The sequence below is a fragment of the Diabrotica undecimpunctata genome, chromosome 3, assembly GCF_040954645.1.
Source record: "Diabrotica undecimpunctata isolate CICGRU chromosome 3, icDiaUnde3, whole genome shotgun sequence".
Lineage (NCBI taxonomy): Eukaryota > Metazoa > Arthropoda > Insecta > Coleoptera > Chrysomelidae > Diabrotica > Diabrotica undecimpunctata.
In genome coordinates, this window is record NC_092805.1 from 62,508,026 (window position 1) to 62,527,612 (window position 19,587).

The window sequence follows — 19,587 nt, forward strand, 5'->3', positions numbered from 1 at the left end:
TTACCATTTAAAATAACCTGCATTCAATCTGTTTCTAAACTTTTAATTCGTAGTCTCATATAAAGGGTGAAATTTTTTCTATGAACAAAACGAACTACTTTTTTAAAGCAGGACTTGCCTTTTTCCAATTTTAATAAGATCCGGTTTTTAAAATAAATAATTAAGTAATCTGGTACGGAAAAAATAAATATGGCATTGTAATTGTATATTTGTCTAATTTATAAAATTCTTCTAAGACTTTTCAAAAACCGTAGACAGGGTCAAATTTGTGCTATGAACAAAACAAACTAATTTTTTATAGCTGGACCTGATTTTTTTCTAGTTTAACTAAATTTGTTGATTAGGTGGTAGTATTATAATGTCTGACCAAAATATGAGATACATTAAACTTTCTGTTCAAAAGTTATGACGAATAGAAATTTCAGTCAAAATTCACAACTCACCCTTAGGAGTAGGAGTTGTTTCTCATGACTCACCATGTATACAAGAATTTTAAATTGTGAGGTGGGAGTTCAGGCAATTCCAGTGAATTTAATAACTCTGTAGGATAGTTGACTACTAAAATTTAGAAAACTTTTACGACTACGAAAATTCAGCTAAAAGTTCATTGAACATTGCTCTTCCAATTATAGTTTTTGAACCGATGAGCTATGTCCGGAAAATACGCTGAATAAGCTCAGCCCAGCAACTGAATAATAAAGGCTATAGAGGGATAAGATGGTATAATCTGCACTCGACTGGATTTTTATTTGGTGTTAAGTACTTAAAAGTACATATTTAGAAAACCCTTTAGCCAAATTTATAGCTCCTTACGTGGCCCCTGGGGCGACATATCGCCAAAAATGTTGTTTCGAAAAATTTTCCTTAGCGATCCTTTGCTTCAAAAGTCTGAAAAAATTCACGAATATATATTTTAATACCCAAAAACTCTGTGATTTTTTTCAGATTTTTTGGATCAAAATTAAGCTCAGCAAAAATATTTGAATTTTTCACAAAATTTTTAGGTTATGTGGGTAATTTTTGGCAAATTTCTAAATTATTACTTTTCATGTATTTGTTTGTTCTTTTAAAAAGGTGGTTAGATTTTTCATTTTTGCTCCGGAAAATCGTCAAAATTAAAAAAAAAAAAACCTCTTTTTGAAATTATTTGTCCCATGTTTTAAACACACAACCTCATTTAAATGTGACAAATAAGAATTTTTCTTTCGAGTGGTGATTGTCATTTAAATGTTTTTATGCTCAAAAACACTCTGATTTTTTCTTTTTGTTTTTGGATCAAAATTAAGCTTAGAAAAAATATTTGGATTTTTCAAAGAATTTTGGGTTATGTAGGTAATTTTTAGCAAACTTTTAAATAATTATTTTTCGTATGTTTTTTCTGTTCGTTTAAATGACGTGATACAATTTGCCATTTTCTCTCCGTAACATCCATAAAATTCGAAAAAACCCATTTTTTGGTATTTTATCTCATATAATATATATCGATTTTTGTTATTATTTCATTATTTCTAATAGCAGGATTAGGTTTGCTGTTTTAAGACCAGAACGTGCTAAAAAAATATAAACAAACCACTTTTTGCTATTTCTGCCATGTTTTAAGCACATAACCTCTTTTAAATGTGACAAATAACGATTTTTTTTTCTCTCCCCGCTTTATTTGAGTTGTGGTTATCATTTAAATATTTTTAAATATTCCGCTCCGGATAATCCTCCCAAACTCTTTTTTTGCCGTTTTTTTTTCAATGGTTCAATTACCTTAACTTAATTTATAAATACTAAAGAAGTAATATAAAAATGGAAATTTCGGCTTAGAAATGGGAAAGTACAAGTAAGATAAAGAAATTTCTTATGATAAACTTATTTAGCTGTATGTAGTTAAGTTTTGTACTAAAAACATGGAAAACTTAAAAAAATATCAAAAAAAGAGCGTTTGTCATATTTTGAGCATGTTCTGATTTTAAAACATCATTAGCAATGACAAAAAAATAACAAAAATGGTTATTTATTGACATGCAGTTAAGTTTATATGTTAAAAACATGGGGAAAATACCAACAAATGAGGTTTAAAAATTTTAAAGATGTTACGGAGAGAAAATGGCAAATATATCCCCGTCATTTAAAAACGGAAAAAATACACGAAAAATAGTAATTTTAAAGTTTGCAAAAATTACCTACATAATCTAAAAATTTTGGGCATTAAAATGTATATACGTAAATTTTTTCAGACTTTTTAAAGCAAAGGATGGTTCAGGAAAATTTAAGGATTTTATGTATTGGTTAATGCCACATCAAAAAAATAAAAATAAATAATTTTATCCAAAAAATTAAACTACTATTTTCAAATTAAATTACCATTCAGAGCATTTCGCCAAATTTAAGATTTTCGGTTATCAGCAGAACATAAAAATTCGAAGAAGTGTAGAAAATTTGTCTTGGTTTTTGAGAGTTCGCTCGGGAACAGAGACGAGTAAAAAGTTGTAACAAGAAGGGTTAGAAAGACAACAAGAAGGCGAACTTTTCAGTCCTTCAATAGTTTTTAAATTTTGTGTAAACTTCTGAGAGCGTTCACTACCAACAAAAAGATTTTATCAGACAGACTCTTTCTTACCGTTCGCCCCAACTGGAAGGATGGATCTTGGTTTAAAAACTGTCCACTTGGAATCAACACCGTATTTAAGTGGACAAAAATGTCAGCTGAAAAAATTGGAATAGACACAAAGCAACATCAAATTAAAAACAATTTTCATCGATCTTCAGCTAAGTCAGCTTTGTTCAAACACGGTATTTCTGAACATGAGTTGATTAAATTAACGGGTCACTTAAATGCAAAAACCATATCTGCAGCTGGATTCCAGTCACCAGTAGAAGTTGATCGAAAATCTTAGAACAACAAATGAAGCTGGACCTTCGAGTTCCGAAATGATACAGGTCAATAATACACAAAATCATTATTTGGTAAAAAATAATGGGCAGACTACTATAGCTTATACTAATTGTAGATTTAATATTGTTAACAAATAAATAAAGATTATGTTTCGTTGATATGGTGCATTAATTGTCTCGTGAAATAGTCTTGTCGAATATCATTCGAGTGAAAATTATTTACCATCAAAATTTTCTTCTAGTTTTATTCAAGTTGCCTTTTGAAAATTTTCTCTTATGAAATTTGACAAAATCACTTGACTGACGTCTCGTGATTTAAGTGTTTAAATCGTAAATTTAATTTGCGAAAATTGGCAGGCAACAAACTTTCATACCAGTCGAAAATATTGTCGGCAAAATTTTCTCTCTTATGATATTATATACGAAAATTTAATATTTTATTCAATATTTATGCTTTGGAATTAATAATAAAAGAAAAAAGCATATTTTATCAAGTGTTTATTCCTGTACTAACTAAAAACAAGGTGGAGCGTCATGTCAATTTACTGATAATACAAAATAAGTATTTCTCAAATTAAATTAATTTAATGCTCCCCCTACTGATGATGAAAATGTTTGGATTAAAGCTATGTCCAGTTTGTTAAATAGTCAATTAAGTAAGGACAAAAATAAAAAATATTTATGTGATAGATTCTTAAATTATTTTATGTCTCAAGATAAATTAAATAACCATTTACAAATACGCGAAAAAATTAATGATTACAAAATTTCTTTTCCAAAATTTGATTTTGTTGAGTTTAAACATAACGTCTTTAAACAAAAATGTCCTTTTGTTATTTAAATTAATTTCGACTCATCATTAAAAAAAATACTTTCACGAAAAACAACAACAAGTATCAACAACATGTAGCTTATAGTGCTGATTACTATCTAAAATAAGCTTTTAATGACAGTCTATCGCTTTATTGAGCGTATAGAGATAAAGAATGTATGCAGTGGTTTTCTAAACAACTGTCCGAGATTGTTAAGTTTATTGAGTCTAAACTTAAAACGATGTTGTCTATGGTTGTTAAACCATCAACAGCTACCTGTCATATATGTGAAAAGACATTTGGCACCAGCGATATCATTGTTCGGGATCATGATCATAATTTCTTCATAATTTGGGAGCCTACGACGCAAATTTTATCAATAAATATATTTCTATACGTGAAGAGCTTAGTGACCCCCCCCCCCAGCCCAGTGAATAAGGAAAGATTATTTCATTCACACGGCATAATTCTGAAACCTGCATTAAAATCAGATTTTTAGACTCGTTTAGAATTATGAGTGCAGATCTAGATGAACGATCAACTAGAATGATTTTATGTTAGGGTCATTTTCATATATAAAAAAATATTTTAAAATTAAGATGATAAACGGTTGCAATTGCTGATAAGAAAAGGTGTTTTGAAATATGGTTACATCGATAGTTTAGATAATCTAAGTGGGACAAAATTACCTGAAATACAACAGTTTTACAGCAAATTAAATGATGAACAAATAAGTACCAAAAAGTACGTTCATATACAATATATGTGGCAAGTGTTTGCTATTATGAATTTAGGTCAATATAGTGATTTATACATAAAGACTGATATACTTTTGTTAGCTGACGTCACGGAAAATTTTAGAGAGACTGCTCTTAAAATATACGTTTTAGATTCTCACTTTTATTAACATGCGAGGGTATACAACGTGTTATTGCATGTTGAGGTACACCAAGTGCAAAATACAAATTTTAAAAGATGTAGATATAAATATGTTGTTGTTTGCAGAAAATGCAATACAGGGTGGAGTATCGTTTTGTATAAACAGATATTCAGAGGAAAATAATAAATTTTTATCGACCTTTTATTTACCTACACTCCATCTAATTTACTTACCGTTGCACGTCATTATCATTGACAGAGATCGAAGTTGCCAAAGCATAAAAAATCCTGAATTCATTTTAAATCAAATATGTCACATAATTATTGCAAAAGTGGATTATGCAACAAAACAAATTAATATTTATTGTAAATAAATAGAAACAAAACAAGAGTTAAAAAATAATCTTATTAAAAACAATTTGAGCAGCTTGTATGCGTCGTAACATGTAAAATGGAATACATAGATATTTTTTTATTTTATGTAAAATGTAAAATAAAAAGTGTCAACACCACAAATGTCAAATAAGTGTTACCAATTTATGCCAAAATATCACCTTCGTTCGATTACAGTTACAGTGTGTTCCGAACAAATGTTCTTTATAAAAACGGTTTATTATGCATTTATACAAATTAACATATTATTGTGTATTTCTTTAAGTTAACATTAATAGAAATCTTTAAATATTATTTCTACGCGTATATAATAAAATATGTCTAGTGGCTGTAATGCCAGTGTACTCGGCAAAGTGATTCTAAAAAAGAACAAACCTACCGCCTAAATATTTCGTGTTGGTATCATGTGACCTCACGGGCTATGACGCGGATGACGTGCAACGGCAAGTAAATTAGATGAAGTATAAACGTGACTCATATATACGGTTCCAGACATCTCAGAGTATGCAGCAGAAGGATATATTGTACAAGTTGATTTGGAATACCCACAATATTTGCATAATCTACACAAAGAGGATTTACCATTTTATCCAGAACATTGAACTCCACCTGATTCAACATTGACAAAATTGATGAAAACTTTGTACGATAAAAATTAATACACTTTTCAATATTGGAAATTAAAACATGCTCTCAATGCGGACTTAAACTAACCAAAATTCATAAAGCACTTTTTAAACAGAGAGCTTGGTTTAAGCCATATATCGACTTGAACACCAGTCTACGTGCTCAAGCTAAAAGTAACTCTGAAAAGAACCAGTTTAAGAAAAACAGAAAAACATTAGGCTCCATAGAGTTATAAAGTTCATTACCGCTTGGACAGATATATATGGCGCTAAAAATTCGATTGCAAGATTTCACAACAGAACTGTATTTAATTATCAACTTTTAGCTATTAAACTAAATAAAGTAGAATTGATTTTTAATAAACCTCAATATATTGGAATTGCTATTCTCGATATCTCTAAAACATGTATGTATGAGTTTAATTACAAATTCATGTTACCAATGTGTGGCTTAAATGGTAAAAATCATGTACACAGACAGACAGTTTAATATATGAATTAAGTTACAACGATGTGTGCAATGACGTTATAAAAGCGCACATTTCGAAATTTGACACATCCAACTATCCACCTAATAATAAATATAATATTCCTTCAATAAAAAAGTTACAGGTCTATTAAATGATGAATCCAACGGAAAATTATTTCACATTTTGTAGGTTTAAGATCTAAAATGTCCAATTACAAAATATATATGACACCTGAAGAAATTGAAGCGATATGCAACAAAATGCTTGCGGAAGGTATGGATGACAATCAAAATGAAATGAAGGTAAATAATTGGGACGTTACTAAAAAAATCAAAGGTGCTGAAATATTCCGGTGTATGAAATTAAATACCTTTTGACGATTATGTGATTTGTGTGATGTTTAGAAGAATAAACTAGTGTTTCGGTAACTCAACGAACTATTCGAGCTTATGCGCATGAGCTGTAAAACATTAAACAAAGTTAAGATTAAGTTGTTATGATGATAAGAAACAATTATTTGAAAATTTATTTGACATACTGGGTTACGTTAATAGTATATAAAAATAACAAATCTATTATGTATGCAGCCACAAAAGTTTACCCTATGTATAAAATCAATTTAATACAATCTCGCAAAGTTCGTTAAATTGAAACAAAAAAAAAATTGATTCATCACTCATAAACTGTATATTATTAATAAAAAAATAACTTAGCTTTTTAATTTACAGTTAGAAATATTGTATATCTACTGTAAAAATTAGGTTCCTATATTTAGTAAAAAACAATTATATTATTTTGTATATAGGTAAAAAACAAAAATTGTAAAGAAAATAGTATATTACTTTATGAGGCGGAGAAGCATGACTTTTCTTGACGCGCCCGATATTACGCGCCGAACGAAGTGAGTTAACTGTGACAACTATCAAAGTCGTATAGATGTTAGAAATTAAAATAATTAAGTCGTCGGTGAGATTTGCGTCTTCCTGGTTACAGTTGTTTGAAATTATTAAAGACAGCTTATTGTTGTTGCAACCGCAAGCGCAAATTTAGTGCGAAAATGGAAAACCTAACGAAATTGAGTCCGCGGTTAATGGTGCAGTAGCACGTTGGAATGATTGCTGAAAGTTGTTCTCGACCATCAGTATCATCAACAATTACCAATGCGTATCAAGAGTCGGGAACATTTTTGCACGGTTTCAATTTTGAAAATGCCTCATTAACTAATTGTACTTTTGATATTACTATAAATAAAAATGATGTTTAATTGTTGTTAATGACATTTGTATTGTTGCTTTGTGACGTGTTTCATATTGTGGCCATGACATTTTTCCCTCCGCCGTAAAGAAATGGGAAAAAATAACTGCTGCCGTCGGAGACATCAAACTTTGACAGGATCAAGTTAGATAAGTAATGTCATCATTATTTGACGTTTGAAGAAAAAAGTGTTTTTTCTTCAAACGTCAACATTACGACATTACTAATCTAACTTGATCCTGTCAAAGTTTGATGTCTCCGCCGGCAGCAGTTTTTTTTTTCCCATTTCTTTACGGCGGAGGGAAAAATGTTGTCATGGCAACAATATGAAACATGTCACAAAGCAACAATACAAATGTCATTAACAACAATTAAACATCATTTTTATTTATAGTGATATTAAAAGTACAATTAGTTAATGAGGCATTTTCAAAATTGAAACTGTGTAAAAATGTTCCCGACTCTTTGATACGCATTGGTAATTGTTGATGATACTGATGGTCGAGAACAACTTTCAGCAATCATTCCCGATGTTGGCGAATTATGAGGGTTTAAAATTTTTTGAGCATTATCGTTCTTATTTCTTATTGAATTATCTATATATCCTTCGGCAACCGTGCTTAATTTCCATCCCCCATGTCGTTTGAGGCATTCTAGATTTCCGCCTTCATCAATTAAAAGTGTTGCTGAAGTTCGTCGTAAAGAGTGACCCGTGCATGTGCTTGCATCGTTTAAATTTAAATAACTAGCTACTTTTTGGGCTACTGCGCTGATCGAATGTATTCACATGACGCTTCGGTAACACTTTCCATTTTGGTACTTGATAAAAAATCGGTTTTCTGTGAAATTTTCAGGCCGCAGTGATGCATACTTTTTATACAGTTTAATGTAGTTTTGACCAATTATCGTAAAAGATCTAATTTGTCGTGTTTTACTGTCTGGGATTTTGATAATTATTACATTTTCTTTATCCTCAATGTCCACAGTCTTAATTTGTACCATTTCGTCGCATCGACAGGCGCCGGTAACCCCAATTAACAAAACAATCTGAAATATTTTTATAATTTAGTAGAGTATACTACATGCTTTGCAATATAATTTTTTTCACCTTTAATCCTAAATACAACTTATCTGGCACTTCAAACAAAAATTCATCAAACTAGTCTTTAGTGAAAACTTTAGACTTCTTTGCATTATATCCTTCGCTGGTTTTTTTCAGAAAGGCACGTAACTTTAAAAATTTGCTTATATCCACATTTTTTCTAATAACTAACTCGGATTTGATCATAGAGTATCGTGACCACATTGTAGAAGATTTCTATTTATTTTCATTTTCCATTATATGAAAATATACCAGTCAAACGTCTTCGGTAACTTGCCGTACTCCTCTTGAATCGCACCACTCTTGGAAGTGCTTGTACGCTAACCGATACTTTATTCCGGGCTTGGAGGGCCCCAAACGTGCTACTGCATCATTAGCCGCGGACTCAATTTCGTCTAGGTTTTCCATTTTCGCGCTAAATTTGCGCTTGCGGTTGCAACAACAATAAGCTGTCTTTAATAATTGCAAACAACTGTCAAACAACTGTAACCAGGGAGACGCAAATCCCAACGACGACTTAATTATTTTAATTTCTAACATCTAGACGACTTTGATAGTTGTCACAGTTAATTTCGAGTAAAAATAGCGTATGAATTGTACTATTTATGGTTGAAAATTGCTACGTTTGAAGAAAAAATAGTATACTTTATTCGACAAAGAAGCGACTTTTCTTGACTTGCCCTCTATTACGCGCCGAACGATATCTGGCGCGTCAAGAAAAGTCATGCTTCTCCGCCTCATAAAGTAATATACTATTATTTCTATAAAATAAAATAAAACAAAAGGTTTATATAAATACCATTTAATAGCATTTATTAATAATTAAAATAACCCCAATCATTTACAGCTTTAATGTTATAGTAATATACTTAAATATTTTCTCATATCTTGTCTTAACAAAGTATTGGAAGACTACTTATACTAGTGTAACATTACACCAACATAGACGGAAGAACCAATAAATTGGTCAACGGCAGAAGAATGCAGAAGGCAACGGGAAACCACTGCATTAAAGACTCATGGAGTATCCCTAGAAATCGTCATGACTTATAGAAATGACAATCAACAACCTACTAATCATGGTTCTCGGATGCCAAGATTCGGCAGGGGAAGAAACAACAGTAACGACAGGGCTTCCCAGGCCATTAGCCAGCGAAATCCCTGTTCACTAAATATATACAAATCCATCTGCAAAATAGCTACATGGCACGTTAGAAGTATGTATGAACCTGGGAAACTGAGGAATATACAGCAAGAGATGTTGCGACTGGAGATTGATATACTAGGAATAAGCGATACAAGATGGATCAGCTCGGGCGAACTCAATACAGACAATGGACGAATTTATTACTCTGGAAGCAGCGACACTCAACACAGATATGGAGTTGCTATGATCCTTAGTGAAAAAGTAGCGAGATCAGTAACAGGCTTCGTTCCGATGTTCGAAAGAATTATATTGCTGCAGATATTGGCAACCCATGAAAAAATTAACTTAATTCAGATTTATGCGCCAACTGCTGACAAAAATGAAGAAGAAATAAAAAACTTTTATAGCGATCTTCAAAAAACATTACATCTCACAGTATCTAGAGATATAACAGCGATCATGGGTGATTTCAATGCAAAAATTGGCGAAGGAAAGTGCTACCGTAATGTAGGACCATATGGGCTTGGTGAACCAAACGGCAGAGGAGATCGCCTAATAGAATTTTGCCAGGAGCATAATATTATAGCCGCAAATACTTTTTTTAAATTACCCAAGCGAAGCCTTTATACATGGAAATCGCCAGCTGACAAAGACAACAAAATCGTCAGAAATCAAATTGACTACATCCTAATAAAACACAGATATCGAAACTCAATTCATGCAGTAAAGACATATCCAGGAGCAGACGTATCCTCTGATCACAGTCTTCTTATTGCTAGGTTTCAACTTCAACTAAAAAAGATGCAAAAGAGCCGCAACAACAATAAACTTAACATACAGAAACTAAAGTCAGAAGAAACAAAAGAAAATCTGAAACACGAAATCAACACAAATCTAGATAGAAAACCAAGAAATAATTGCAACGTAGAACATCAGTGGCAATTCTTCATAACCTCTATATTGGAGCCAAGTAAGAAAGTACTTACAACAACCAAATATAAGAAAAACAGATTCAAAACAAAATAAGAAGAAAAATTAGGGAGGCTAAAGAAACCTACTTCTCTAAAAAATGTAAAAAAATAAAAGAACGGCAAAACAGATATGACAACTTTAATCTACATAAAAAAGTCAAAGAACTAGCCGAAGTAGGAAGTAGAAGAACCTCGAATATATTGCTCGATAAAAATGGAAATATTATATTGGAGACAGAACAAAAACTACGACGATGGAAAGAGTACATCGAGGAATTATTTCATGACCAGAGAGAGGCTGTAGATAGCCAAACGGGAGATGTAGGCTCAGAGATAACCAAATCAGAGGTTAGTCAGGCATTAAACTCAATGAAAACCAATAAACCTGCTGGTCCAGATGAATTACCAAGCGAGCTATTAAAGTTGGTGAACGAGAAAAACCTAGACATAATAGAGAGATATCGCAACGTCAAACGTTAATACCGTATTGAGACGTAAATAACGGATAACGGTCTGTTGAAACACAGGTATCAAGAGAGTTATCGCAAATTGTTCTGGGGGGTACGATAAGACTTAACGTTATTATGACAACCGACGTTTGGCATTAACTGTAACCTAGAAATTAATGTTAGTCATAGCCATACTCGATAATAACTACTTGTACTTAACTGTTTTTTTTATTGAATAATGGATTTGGAAATTGATGCAGCAATAATAGCTGGTGCTGATGATAACGAAATTGAAGACTTACTTCTTGTTAATTTGCTACAAGGAGAAGATATTGAGCAGGTAGACGTGCACTTTAATTTTAATGATTTAACCAATAGTCAATGTCAATGTATAAATCTTGTCTAAACAAAATAAGAACACACGTGTTTCTCAAAACAAACCAAACAACATAGATAAGGTTAGATTGCCAAACAAGATCATCCACTTGATCCACAGTCACAGTTTTTAGTTTCTAAATTTGTATTCTATCAAATATTTTTATGTTTTATGCGAAATGTCAAATTATCGTTTAACGTAATTACCACCCCTTATTTCGACCCAAACAGCGGAAGCCCTTATCCGTTATTAACGTAACATTCACTATGCGCTTGCGTACATGTCAAAATAGCGTATTCCGCTATTAGCGTGCGATAAAAATGCACTTGCGATATCTCTCTAATAGTAGAACTGTTCAACGCTATCTATACTACGGGAATCATCCCTAGAGAAATGTTGACATCAGCATTTGTGTGTTTGCCAAAGAAAGTAAATGCCAAAGAGTGCAGTGACTATCGAACCATAAGCTTAATGTCACATACCTTGAAAATTCTGTTGAAAATTATTTACGCCAGAATTCACACTAAACTGGAGCTGGATATTAGTGACACACAATATGGGTTCCACAATGGTATGAGTACCAGAGATGCACTATTCTCCTTCAACGTGCTGACGCAGAGATGTTTGGATGTTAACCGTAATCTTTACGTCTGTTTTATAAACTCATGGAAATTCTAAACAATAAAAACCTAGATGAAAGAGATTTAAGGCTAATAACAAACCTTTATTAGAATCAGCGAGCAATAGTACGAATTGAAAAAGAGACATCTGAAGAAATGTAAATAAAGAGAGGAGTCAGGCAAGGCTGCATACTATCACCTCTATTATTTAACGCTTATTCTGAAGAGGTAATTCGAGAAACTCTGGAAGATGAAACAGTGGGCATAAAAGTAAATGGAGACTTAGTTGACAACATCAGATATGCAAATGATACAGTAATAATAGCCGATAGTTTACAAGACCTGGAAAGACTCGTAAGTAAAATAGTAATGTGTAGTAGGGAGTACGGACTCTCGCTCAATATCAAAAAGACGAAGTTTATGAAAATTTGTAAAAACAATCATAATACTAACGAAATCTTGACAGTAGAAAGCCAGCAGATCGAAAGAGTAAAAAAGTACACTTACCTAGGAACACTTATAACAGAAAATAATGACTACACTGCAGAAATCAAAGTCAGGATTGAAAAAGCACGTTCTAATTTTATGAAAATGAAAAAGGTCCTATGTGGCAAAGATTTAACATTAGCTCTTAAAGTACGCCTAACAAAATATTACGTATACAGTGTGAGTGTACCATACTATGGAGTGGAATCATGGACGTTAAATCTAGACACAATGAGACGACTTAACGCCTTTGAAATGTGGACCTGTAGAAGAATTATGAGGGTTTCCTGGGTAGATAGAGTTACGAACAATGAAGTACTGAGAAGAATAGGTAAAGAGAAGAAAGTTGAACTTACAATTAAAGAAAGAATGCTACAGTATCTCGGACATGTGATGCGGGGCGAGAAGTATGGCATTCTGCGACTCATAATGCAAGGAAAGATAGATGGCAGAAGAAGCATCGGAAGAAGACGAATTTCATGGCTCAAGAACCTGGTTTGGATGCAGCTCAAAAAAACTTTTTAGAGCTAATGCCTCAAAAATTAAAATAGCTATGATGATTGCGAACCTCCGTAGCGGAGATTCCACCTGAGAAGAAAAAGTTGATTTTAAAATATAGAGCCTTATTATTATCCAAGTTTATCCTCAATCTGCAATATGTATGCATTGATGTTTGCTTAGCTTTAATTCTAATTATTTGTAATTTCGTCCGATCAATACAATCTGTTTTGCAATTTCCAATATTTACCTACAGAGTAAAACACATTTTACCCCAACCTTTTTATTTGCTGTTATATGTAATTTTTAACATATTCAATTCTGCATACTATTGGCTAGAGTCACATTAAGACTCACACCTTTGGTTACATTGACTGTATGTTTATATATTCGTTCTACAATATATTTTTGATTAGTTTGTAACGGGTAGCTCTTTCGAAGCGACAGACTCAGTAAAACACAGGTTGAAATAAAAATAAATCTATTAGTTTCAACGTATATACAAAAAATAAAGTCTGGATCCCGTGAGAGTGAATTCCCTGGCGGACGTCTGTAAAAGAAAAATTATTATTACTAACAAAGAAAATGGAATACGCAAATTCAATCACAAGCAGACTTGTGCTCGCTTCCACTTCAATCCAGCAGAAGCGCCAAACGCACTCGCAATCGAAATGTTCGGTTGTGCAGATCCACGCTATATGGTAACGTTCAATGCACGATACCCACGGGCTCTGCTTGATTGAGGACAGAGTATAATCCTCAGTACGGAAGTTTCTCTGTCCGGGTCAGCTCGCAGATTCAATACAGCAGCGAGCCAGAGAGCCTAGAGCGCTAGCCACAAGACTAACTTAATTCCGCCAGTCGCTCACCTTAAATAGCCGCTCCGGATCTCACCTCGTCGTGTCGTCGTGGAAATGGGTGCGCGATTATCGACACTCACACGGTTCGAACTGTTGAACGTCCAGCACATCGTTACTACCTACCTAAAGACTCGTTGAGAGCTTACTTTGCCATGAAGTGAATTTACTTAAAATTTTATTATCCTACCTTTAAAGGACTTTTTAGTAAAAATGTTTATGATATATGGTATACAGGCGATTACAGAAAATTAACTTTTTCCTTGTGGATTTTGAGTAAATTTGGTAAACTATTTAAAATTTCACATTTTCATGACGTATTTATGAGAAACAATTTACGACGTAGTACTCGTAAATACGAATGTGCTATAATTTATCTTGACATTTTAACAACAAACTCTGGTACACATTGGGTAACTTACAAAAAAAAAACAACGACATAGAGTATTTTGATTCCTATGGCTGCTTGAAGCCACCGCAAGAACTAGTCACCTACTTTGATAGTAGAAGTTATAACCAAACAGACTGTGGACATTTGTGCTTAAAGTTTATCTAATTATCTAACAAAATCTTGAGACGTGCCATTCTCATTTTTATGGAAAATATAAAGACCGACCTTTGGTATGAATTACCTCAAGATATTCGCCTCGCGCTAGGAGATTATTTACCCTGCAAAAAAGACTATAATAGACATGTATGATGTGATGTTTGTGGAATTATGGAACGTGTATGTATATTTTGTAGAGTTCCATACTTGTTATGAGCAAAATATAAATAAAAATAAATACATGTAACTTTATAATAAGAAAAATAGACATGTTTAACATATTTTGGTATTTAACTAACTACACCTTTTACCGCGTTTGTCATGTCTCGATTGTTGACCCTGACAAACACTACAAACGAGTTTTTGTTTACTTAAGTGCTTCTTGTGCTTGATTCGCTTCGGCAGTAATATGTAGCAGTGCTGAAATTTCATAAATTTAATTCAATTTCAAACATCGATGGTAAAAATTTTTATTCCTATGTTACGTCAATCGTTAAATTACGTCATATCGAAATTCCGCCAGAATGTTAAGCAATTACCGATATCGAAGCGTACGTTCAGGAGTTAACTTTAAGACCGAGCAGTAATATGCTTAACTGTAAAATTTTCTGCGAAGACCGTACCATTGTTCATGGTATTGATCTTGGTAATTTATTGGGCTTCTCCTCAAATAGAGTGTTAACACCAGCAAAAATGTAGTCTTCCGGTCAACCTGTAAACATTATAGAAGTATCATAATCCTATATACATACCAGTAAGTAACATTATACGTGAACTTACTAAAATTACCGTTAATGTAGATCAAGAATTAAGCCCCAAAAACTTTAGAGGAGGGAAAAGTACGCGGCATTTAGATTTTAAGGAAACGATATAGATGGATTAAATTAGGAAACAAAACTCTACACATCAATATCCATTAGTCTCACATAGACCTTGTATGCGACTTGCCGTGTCGGCTGCCAATAAAGCCTTTATTGTTGGATTAAAGCTGAAAGATGTCAAAACGTCAATACATTCGACGGAAGGTTCCTCAGCAGGAACCCCAACCACCTATTTTCGACCTTTACCAAAAACCTGTGTTCGACAATACTCTTAGAAAAGAAGAAGTTCATAAATATACACATTACATCAAATCATTTAATAATAGCGATGTTGTCGATTTTATCATAAATCAATCAGATGCCTTTTTTGTAATACAAAAAATACTTTTGAAAGTTAAAAAAAGTGGGTAATAGAATCGTTTATCTTGCACCAAATACTAGAGCATTCTTATTTAATTGTGTACATACATCCAAAGTTCACACGACATGGAAAAAGTTCGAGATTAAGGCGTAGGTAGCACTATTCGTAGTTTGTTGTGAGACACACCTTGACGGTCCAAGTTTCTGAGTACTGCAGGTTGAAATTACCTACGGCAGTCAAGTATTTCAATTTGTTTGATCACGTAATGATAAAGACTGTATTTTAGTGGAAGAATCTAATGCACCAACAAAAATAGTGTCTTTGTTGATGCATTACTGTTGCAGACATGAAGCTCAAAGTCAAACATGTCTTTTTCCATAATGATGTGAAAATTTAATTAATAACTCCGGTTAAGAACAATATAACAATAATTATACCTCTCCATAAATGGGAACTCAAAGCACTAGCTTCACTTACGGCAAGATCTCGACGTGAGATATACAGGATTTTCACGCGTCATTGTGCCTTTTTTAACTTCTAAACGAGATGACATACACGCTGATCCAACGTTATTCGACCACGTTAAAATTACCAGCGTACGAGGATTATTTATGGGGAATATTGGCATAACGGGAGAATGCAATAAGTTTTTTCTCAAAAATGACTACGTTATAGCTCACTACAACTATACCGAGTTCTTTCCCAATCAGTTCTCAGCAAAACATCCAATCTTAGATTATGATGCATTCAAAAGATATGCCTTATTTTTCAGGATGATACGTCATCTAAACAAGTAACCGCTGATGTTAAATTGGAAATCGAAGGTTTTCCGGTAAACACTCGAGCGTTCTGTTTAATTGTTCACACCAGTCTACTCGAATACTTTCCTCTAACTGAAGTTATCAAAAATATAATTTAACTAGATTTGCTTAATGATATACCACTCAGTATCAATCATCACGGTCAATCATGAGGATCGCTTAGTTGATATACAGGCATTTATCGCAGATGGGTGGGATAGATTGAAATTGGTTTTAAACGAACGATTTCATTAAGTTTGCGAGTTTGTCGAGTTTGTCGCATTAACTAATCACGATAAAAAATGACTTCCTGTTTAAAGGAAAATGTGTTTGGCATTCGGTTGTCCGATGGGATGTTGAATATTCCAAAATAAATGAAATACTCAAAGATAAGTTGTTGTATGCTGCCGATTTCATTAAGTAAGTAACAAAAAGTAGTACAACTTAGTTCTACAGTTGATTCTACAAGGCAAGATTGAGGGTAAGAGAGACCCTGGACGTAGACGTATATCCTGGCTGGCCAATCTTAGGAAGTGGACTGGTCTAACGTCAACTAATCTATTTCGAGCTGCTGTGAATAGAATGAGATGGGTCAATGTGGTCGCCAACATCTCTAGAAGATAGGCACATTTAGAAGAAGAAGTACACCTTGTGCTACGAGAAAATTTACTCCTGAATTAAACCTCTTCCACTTCACTTGACTATTTTTATGCACCCAAAGAAACAAGGATCACCTTCGTCAAAGATTTTAAAATACGATAATACCTGTGAAATTATGGTTTATAATAATTATATTAAATATATATATATATATATACATATATATATATATATATATATATATATATATATTTATATATATTTATATTACGTTTGACTTTTAATTAAAATGCCTTATTTACTCATTAACTTTTATATTACATATAAATTCAAATTTTCTCTTTACAATGTTTAAAATAATTTTGAGAATACAGCCACTAAAATTAAATACGTTATTGTAAATATATTATATAATTTTACTTTTTTAATGTTCCCGCTAGTGATGTTATTATTTTCTATTGCTGAATGTGGATATGTTGCTTATGGTAGCCGTCTATCAGCCTATCAGCGTAAATCACGGTTATTTGCTACTGATCTTGTATTATTTCAGAATTCCAATTTATCTCACTATCAATAATATACAGGTTCTCTAATTGTTTGATAATTTTTCCAAAATTTAGAGATACTTTAATAGATCTGCTTAACTCAAAAGTTTCTCTTGAAAATCTGCAACTATATATCTGTATTCATTCAAAGACATAACGTTGCTGAAAAATTTAATGACACGCCTTACGTAAAAATACCATAATGTTCTATGTCAAGTTGTAAATTAATTTTGAAATAAAAATAACTGCGGTCGACTAGCGGATAATACTTAAGCAACTATGACAGTCAGCAATGTAGATTCCATCTTGTTAGAATCTAACTCGATGGTAGATTCCTTATGCCAAATCAAAAATAACGAATTCGTGTGACGTCAACATAAATATATTGTTCTAACTCTTAAACACCTAAAAAGTACTTCTCTCTCTAACACATTGTTTTACCTATACTTGTAGTAAGGGCCGCTTTGCTATTAATTTAACTAATATATGTTTGTTCTAGTTGTATTCTTAGAAGTATTTATATATATTATAGTTATATTATAGTATTGTGTTATACATTTATTATAATTTATAAATATATTTGATAACTCTACCTAACTGTAAATAAGCAAAAAAATTATATTCTTAAAGTATTAACGTTGTTCATACATCCTATTATCTTTAGAGGTGTATAGAATTATTCCTCATAAAATAAATAGTTCTAGACAAAGTAAAGCCTAAAACCCAGTCATTAGATATATAAGTCACTTTTAAATATTCAATTTAATCAAGTTAAAATCAAAAATTTATTTAATCAAATAAAAGGCAGATATCGAGCACAGTTTATTTATTAAATGTTGCCCAAGTACTTTCGCTCCTAGAGCATGTTCAGGGGCATTTCGTCAAATTTGGCCTATCCAACAATATATTGAGAATGTCATAAACATTAAAAATTAAACATTAACACAACACGACACAAGGACAAATAGTTTAAAATTTAAAAAAACGACGAAGCTACGTATTGGTTGGCTTCAGAAGAGAGAAATCTGTGGTGTTGTGTTAATGTATAATTTTTAATGTTTATGATATTCTCAACATATTGTTGGATAGCCCAAATTGGACGAAATGCCCGTAAAGATGCTCTAGGAGCGAAAGTACTTGGACAAGATTTAATAAATAAACTCGATATCTGCCTTTTATTTGATTAAAATTCATTTATTCGAGCATTCAACCTTATATCACTTCAAAAAATAATTTGTTTTTTCGAAACTTGTCATTACCATACTAACAGTTATAATCGATTAGATATGCAAATAGATAAAGTAAGTGGCATTAAAAGTCACTTAGGTTCCGAAGTATTTAACATAGTACACTTTTCTTATATTTTTTTATCGTTTCAAAATGTTGTTTCAGACGTGTTTAAACGAACAAGAAGAATCTACTCAAGGCATTGATGGTGATTTGGAAATGTTTAGTACGAAAGAGCTGGCTTATTACATTACACTTTTTGACTGGGATCTTTTTTGGTAAGCTTAATGTGTATTCGATAAATGTTTATACAAAGCCATCGAAAAAATTATAATAATTGTAGGCTACGCATTAAAAAATCCTGTGGTTATGATTAGAGTCAGTTTTACATAACAAAGCATGATGTAAACAAAAATAGCCTAATTTCTTTGTAATATAATTTTCTTTAAAACTGATATTCACATAAAATGCGAAAACCACGCGAAAACTTCAGTTGTTTTAAAAACGTCTTAAAGCAGTGGACTTCTTCATATACCATGCCCTTTTATAACGTTGGTTACTATCATAGCTATTTTAATTTTATAGTGTAACGTAAGCAAACTATTGACTTATGTACACAATCAATCTAGGCCCTTCGCTTGTGTCGAAAGAGAATTGGGTGTAGTTCTTTCAAAATTCATATACAATCTGTATGATCTTTAAAATTAAAATGAATTGGGCGCCACCCCTTAATAGTTTTACCTAACGAGCTCAGACAAAGAAATAAAATGAAAAGTTTAACACAAAGCCTTAAAACCTTTATTATTTTGTAACGAACAAAAAGTTATTAAAATATTCTGGGTTAAAAGGTTACGTCATCCCAG

General features: G+C 32.3%; 1 protein-coding gene across 5 annotated transcripts in view; it reads left to right on the forward strand.

Moving 5' to 3' along the window:
* Positions 1–19,587, forward strand: part of Epac (Exchange protein directly activated by cAMP) — a 665,395-nt gene that overhangs the window by 628,325 nt on the left and 17,483 nt on the right. For all 5 annotated transcript variants that reach the window (XM_072525991.1, XM_072525990.1, XM_072525995.1 and 2 more), the window contains one exon: positions 18,890–19,002. In XM_072525991.1, the coding sequence (XP_072382092.1) occupies positions 18,890–19,002 (113 nt within the window). The remainder of the gene's footprint in view (positions 1–18,889; positions 19,003–19,587) is intronic.